At 35.5% G+C, this 6966-nt stretch overlaps 1 protein-coding gene across 1 annotated transcript in view; it reads right to left on the reverse strand.

Annotated features, from left to right (window-relative positions):
* FAM98B (family with sequence similarity 98 member B) overlaps positions 1-6966 on the reverse strand; it is a gene marked incomplete at its 3' end in the record, with an annotated part of 76698 nt that overhangs the window by 53885 nt on the left and 15847 nt on the right. The window contains exons 4-5 of the mRNA XM_015557611.1: positions 2900-3078; positions 240-320 (exon numbers count right to left, since the gene is read on the reverse strand). Of these exons, the coding sequence (XP_015413097.1) occupies positions 240-320; positions 2900-3078 (260 nt within the window). The remainder of the gene's footprint in view (positions 1-239; positions 321-2899; positions 3079-6966) is intronic.

The raw sequence follows: 6966 nt of genomic DNA on the forward strand, positions 1-6966 counted from the left end.
AAAAAGAAAAGAAAAGAAACTATAAACATAAAACAAGGAACTGTAGAAGGTCAAAGGAGGACCCAAAACATATGATGATGTAACTATAGATGCATGCTTATAGGATCAAATGGTATAAATACAGATGTAACAGGAGAATAAAGAGAGAACCTGGTTATGCTGATCATCTGTAAAAAAAAAAGTCATAATCACTAGGTGAATTACATACAACTAATAAAAGGTAGGTGATGGGGACTTACTGTCTGTTCCAGATTTAAGTCCATTTTCAACAATGGTTTTCCCACATGATTTTTCTGGACTTTTGCGAGAATATCTTTCACCTAAAAGCAAATATAATAGATTGTCAAAATGTGTATTCTTTAACTTAAAACAATCTTATTCTTTAACGCTATAAAATAAATAAAATGTTAAAGTGAAATAACTAAAATATACCTTTAGCCCTAGCCAGTTTGGCTCAGTGGATAGAGTGTCAGCCTGCAGACCAAGGGTCCTGGGTTCGATTCCAGTTAAGGGCATATACCTTGGTTGCAGGATCCTCCCCAGCCTGGGCCCTGGTGGAGGCTCTTGCAGGAGGCAACCAATCGATATGTTTCTCTCACATCAATATTTCTCTCTGACTTTCCCTCTCTCTTCAACTCTCCCTAAAAATCAATGAAAAAAAATCCTCGGGTGAGAATTAACAAAAACAAAAAACAACAAATAAACAAAATAAAATATACCTTTACATACTAGGAAAGAATATCACTACAAAGCAGAATATCTTTTTCTCTTTCTTAACATATTTGTATTGATTTCAGAGAGGAAAGGAGAAGGAGAGAAAGATAGAAACATCAATGATGAGAGAGAATCATTGATTGGCTGCCTCCTGAACGCCCCCTATTGCTGACTGAGTCAACCTGGGCATGTGCACTTGACCAGAATCGAACCTGGGCCCCTTCATTTGGCAGGCCAATGTTCTATCCACTGAGCCAAACCAGCTAAGGCCAGAATATCTTTTTCAAAGAACATTAGCTATATTAATTCAAGCTATAACACACCTTCTTTGCCAGAATAAGAGATTATGTACATAGACAACTACAGTAGTTATAGGTTTTGCAATAAGAATAGTATATTTTACGTAAAACAATTTTGGAGTTTCTTCTTAAGATGATACTCTCAAAAAAAATAAAATTTAAAAAAAAGATGATACTCTCTTACATCCTGGTAAATCCTCTAAAAGAATACCTTTGACAAGCACATTGATTTTTCTCAGTTAAGTACTATGTACACATTCCAATTATAAGTATTCTGGTTTCATTGTTCAGCAGATACCATAGGAGATCAAGCCCCCTCACTTATAGTCACCACATACAAACTTCATTATTTTTGCAAACACATAAAAGAAAAAATATGTAAATATTTCCTTTTGATAGGTACTGAATAGAAAAGGAAGTCCTTTTAAGTAAATATTTAGCCACAATGACTCCAGTAACAACTACCTTATAATTAACCTGTCAGCATTTGAACACAGGCATTGTAGCCTGCCTTAAATAGGGAAAAGAGGTTTGAGGAAATTATTACTACTAAATGGAACCCATAAAAGGAAAGGAAAAAACCTTTAGAAAGAGCCCAGATATCTGTTTCATTTTGAAACAGTCCCCAAACATTTTAGCCAATACCAGATCATTCCTAATCCAGAGGAAATGAGGGGAAAAGAAACCCTGAAGAGTAACTTGTTAACTCTAGAACAGTGTTTTTGAGCTGGGATTTACTTACTAATTCTTTTAGCTGTGCCCAGCTGGTGTGGCTCAATGGTTGAGCATTGACCCAGGAACCAAGAGGTCACTAGTTAGATTCCCGGTAGGAGCACAAGATTTGCAAGTTCTATCTCTGCCCCCCAAAAGTTTCTTTTTTTCTTTTTTTAATATATTTTATTGATTTTTTTACAGAGAGCAAAAGAGAGAGACAGAGAGTCAGAAACATCAATCAGCTGCCTCCCGCACACCTCCCACTGGGGATGTGCCTGCAACCAAGGCACATGCCCTTGACTGGAATCGAACCCGGGACCCCTCAGTCCACAGGCCAACACTCTATCCACTGAGCCAAACCAGTTAGGGCAAAAGAGAGTTTCTAATACTGCTTTCATCTTAATAATACTAAAATTTTCTCACATTCATTAAGGCAAATATTTTTTATTTTTCAGTTCATAAAAAAATAAATGCAAAAAAAATACTTTACTCAAGGTTTTAGTTTAAAGCAGTATGTCTAAACATGGAGTGTTAATAGCTATTCTTAAGGTGAAAATTTTCTTATCCTTTAAAATGAACCCTATATCATTCCCTTACGGGGCTCCTATAAAACCTAGAAATTAGGTCAGAATTTGGTCTGTGAGAGTTGAATTCTTGCTAACATATGGTTCGACTAAGAAAAGGGGTAGTTTAATAATTGAAAATAATTCAAAAAGCTTGAAGTAGGTAGTTTGTGGTTGTTTTCACTCCATTAGAATATTCATTCATTCACTCTACAACAAACACTAAATACTTATCCACCAGAAATTGTGCTGCCAAAGAGAACTACATTGCAATTCTATTAACAACATCCACTAAAAAAATGTAATTTGCCTTTGACCTTATAGAGGATAACTCTACTTGTTTCACTATGGTATATTTCAACCTTGTTTAGGAAAGGGATCCTTAAATTTGCAAAGTGATTTCCATCATGCAACTCTCAAAAGCCTGAGGCAGATTAGGTCACAAACATATTAATTCCAAATCCAAAGTTTAGTTTTGGAATTAATGTATATCTTGAAATGGAATGTATATCTTATACTTAAAAGGAAATATTTTCATATTTAATACAACATTTACATGTTAGCATTTAGTTGAATTTTGGGGAAAGAAAAATAAAACAAATACAATACCTTTGACTCCACTTGGTTTAACGTAAGTGGAATGTCAGAAGTTGCTGAATTGGGAACACCAAGGGTATCACAGATAGCTTGAACTTCCTGATAAATTTCACTGTTTTTATCTAATTGAGAATTTTTACATTTCTTGTTCTGTAATATCTGTAAAGCTTGAAGCTCTGTACTTAAAAATACTATAAGAAAAAGGAAAAACAAATAATGTTAAAATGTACACAAACTCATTAAAAATCCCATTTCTGGGCATATATCCAAAGGAACTGAAGTCAGGATCTAAAAGAGATATGCATTACCATGTTCACTGCCATATTGTTCACAATAACCAAGATATAGATATAAACAACCTGTGTTCTTTGACAGATGAATGGATAAAGAAAATGTGGTATATACATACAAAGGAATATTATTCGGCCATTAAAAAAAGGAAATCCAGCCATTTGTAACAACATAGATGAACCTGGAGGCCACTGTGCAAAGCGAAAAAAGCCAGACACAGGAGCACGAATACTACATGTCACTGTGATGAGAAACCTAAAACAGTCAAACTCATAATACAGAAACTAGAATGATGGTTGCCAGGGGGGTGGTGAAACAGAGAGTTATTAGTCAAATATAAATTTTTTAAGAACTAGTGATCTGTTTTAATGAACTTTTAAAATCAGAAGGACCTTGGCATAAGTCCCCATAAGCCAAGTTGGATACAGTGATCAGATTATATAACATAAGTCCTAGAGATCCACTACTTCACCACATTGTGGCTATAGTTAACGGCACTGTACCGTAATTTTTAAATACTTAAAAATTTGCTAAGAGGATAGATCTTATGTTGTATTCTTATCACACAAAATAATAATAATAAAGTGGAAGGAAACAAACAAACAAAAAGACTGTGCCTACCCATAGTTTAAAGTGCAGTAGGAGAGACACACCAGTAAATCAATAACTTAAGAATGTATAAAAATGTGTAATATTCTGATAATATATTCTCTTTCATATACAAAGACTGCTCAAGCCAGGGGAGAACGTAGAGCTCTAACTAATCTACAAGCAGATAGAGTATAGAGTAATCTTGAATAATTATTTGCCTTCAGGATAGACCACCCCTTTACTGTCACCATTTCATTTAAGTCTTTCAACAGACATATTTAAGAAAATTACTCAAAATCTTAGATGGTTATAGTCTTATTTTAAATTAACTTTCACCAAGTTGTTAAAATATTAGGGTTCTGCTTGTTTTTATTCATTTAAAGTTACATACACACACACACACACACACACCCCACAATTTAATACAGTAATTTTAACTTCAGCTAAGCAAAAGAAGTATCTGAGAAACTTTAAAAGTATATACTATTAAGTGCCAGGATCCCATCCTCAGAGATTCTGAACCAGATCTGAAGTAAGAGTAGGACATCTGTGTGGTTTGTTTTACACCTAAGGTGATTTTCATGGGCAGACAAAATTGAGAGACACTGATTTAAAGACTTTTCCATGCAATCTACACGTCAGACAGTCTAAAGAGCCCACAAAAAGTTAAGACCAATAAGTATCAAACTTTGCTTATGAGGATATGCCAAGGACTCTCTGATTTCAAAATTTCATAAAACAAATCACCAGTTCTTCAAAAATTTATATTCTGTATAGAACCTTGGCTGAAGTCCACCTTGTTCATTGGAAGCATGCTCTATATAACAGTACAAACAAGAGTTCAGTCTAGTATTTAAAATGCTAATCCATGCAGATAGTAAACAATCCAGTAAAAGTCTTCTTCCTACCACAGATCCTCAGATTCCCCTTTTCCTGAGGCAATCATCATTAGTTTTTTGGCTATCATTTTAGGCATATATGTGTATGTATATTTAATATATGTATCTACCACCTATGCACTTTTCTTTTTTTCTATAAGACATACTACGAATGTTCTGTATATTCAATTTTTATTTACCAATATAACTTAGAGACCATTCCACATCAGCACATTTGATCTGTTCTCATTCCTACGGCTATAAAATAGTATCATTGCAAAGATGTGTATCACTGCAAAGATGTACCATTGCTACTTAACCACTACAAACAATGCCATAGTGAACATCCTTTTCATATATCTTTGTACACTTGGGGAAATAAATATGTATGCCTAATCATAAAATTGCCAAGCCAAACGGCAGGTGAATTTCAATGGTATTAATAAACCCTTCCAGAGGTAGTACCAGTTATTCTCCCACCACACTCTAATGCCTATAGTATATGAGAATGCTTAGTTTAGTCTCCCAAACTTTATTATGACTTAAAAATATGTTTGGGGCGGAGGTATTTGCTAACTCAGTAAGTGAAAATAAAAACGATATCCTATCATTTTATTTTTTTATAAAAACTTTAACTTTGAGAGATATTGTGCATCTTTTCATGTTTAAAAGTGATTTAAAAGTTTTTTTTTCTGTAGAATGCCTTTGTCTTACGTGCATTATATATTTTTCCAGATTTTTTTCTTCTTGATTTACAAAAGTTCTCCACATAGTAAGGAATTTGGCCCTTTTTATTTAATACATGTTGTACACACTTCCAAGAAGATGAAGAAGGTTCTTACATATGTTTCAACACAGTCAAACCAAAGATAAAAATGGAATAGATGCTGGTAAAATTGTGAACTGGTATAACCTTTCTGGAGCAAAATATGGCAATATATACCTAGACCAGAGATCTTTTTTTTAAATGTTCATAATCTAGCCGTAGCCCGTTTGGTTCAGTGGATAGAGCGTCAGCCCTCAGACTGAAGGGTTGATGGTTCGATTCAAGTCAAGGGAACGTACAGTGATTGCAGGCTCGATCCCCAGCCTGGGTCGGGGCATGTGCGGGAGGCAACCAATCAATGTGTCTCTCTTACATCAATAATTCTTTCTCATTGTCTGTCTCTCCCCCTTCCTTCCACTCTCTCTAAAAATCAGTGGAAAAATATCCTCAGGGGAGGATTAACAGAAAAAAGTTCATAATCTAAGTAAAAGTAATCCAAAATTATAAATAAATTAATGTAAAATAGAAAAAAATAAAAAACCCAAATTTGAAACCTATTAAATAAATGTTATATCCATAGCATAGAATGTTATGTAGCCAATTTAAATATTTTTTAAATATTAAGTGATGGGGAAATGCTCACAATATATTAACTGAAGAGGAAAAGGGGAAGGAACTATATCTGTAACAAGATCTCAATCTTATTTAAATGTGGTGGACAAAGGAAAGAGAGAAGGAAAAGAAAATATGCCAAAAGGTGATTCACAATTCTGAGAAGATTATAAACGATTTTGTTCTTTACAAGTTTATTTACTCTGTAAGATTTTTATGATAAGCATGCAATTTCTTAATATATAACATCATAACATAAAATTTACCATTCTATTTTTTAAGTGTACAATGGCATTAAGTACTGTTGTGCAACCATCACCACATCCATCTCCAGAACTTTTTCATCTTCTCCAGCTAAAACTCTGTACCCCAGAGGGAAACCAAGATGGAGACATAGGTAAACACCGGAGTTTGCTGCCTCAAACAACCACTTCAAAAATACAACTAAAAGACGGAATGGACATCATCCAGAACCACAGGAAGGCTGGCTGAGTGGAAGTTCTACAACTAGGAGGAAAGAGAAAAACATACCGAGACTCAGAGGAGGCGCAGTGCTGAAGTAAAATACTAAGGTGCGGAGTGCATGTGGAGCGAGCTGGCGGCTGAGGGTGCGGTTGTCGTTTTCAATCAGGAGGGAGTCTCAAGCTCTGAGCTCCAGCTCCGGGTGAGTCTCTAGGGACCCAGACTCATACGGGAGAAGCGGAACTGTCTGGCATCGCTCAGAACCCTAGGGCAGCTTTCTCTCCATGGGGCTTGCAGTGATTACTGGGACACTGAGAAGCAGAGCCTCTGAGGGCAAGACTGAGAGCAGCCATAATTGCTAACCCCGCCCTGTTGATCCCATGTTACCCGCCCTGCCCAAGCCCTGCAGGGAGACTTTTGCTGAATAGCCTCAGGCAAAGGCTAGATTAGCACCTCCCTAGAGATCCAGGAGCCATGAA

The sequence above is a fragment of the Myotis davidii genome, unplaced genomic scaffold (assembly GCF_000327345.1).
Source record: "Myotis davidii unplaced genomic scaffold, ASM32734v1 scaffold46, whole genome shotgun sequence".
Classification (NCBI taxonomy): domain Eukaryota; kingdom Metazoa; phylum Chordata; class Mammalia; order Chiroptera; family Vespertilionidae; genus Myotis; species Myotis davidii.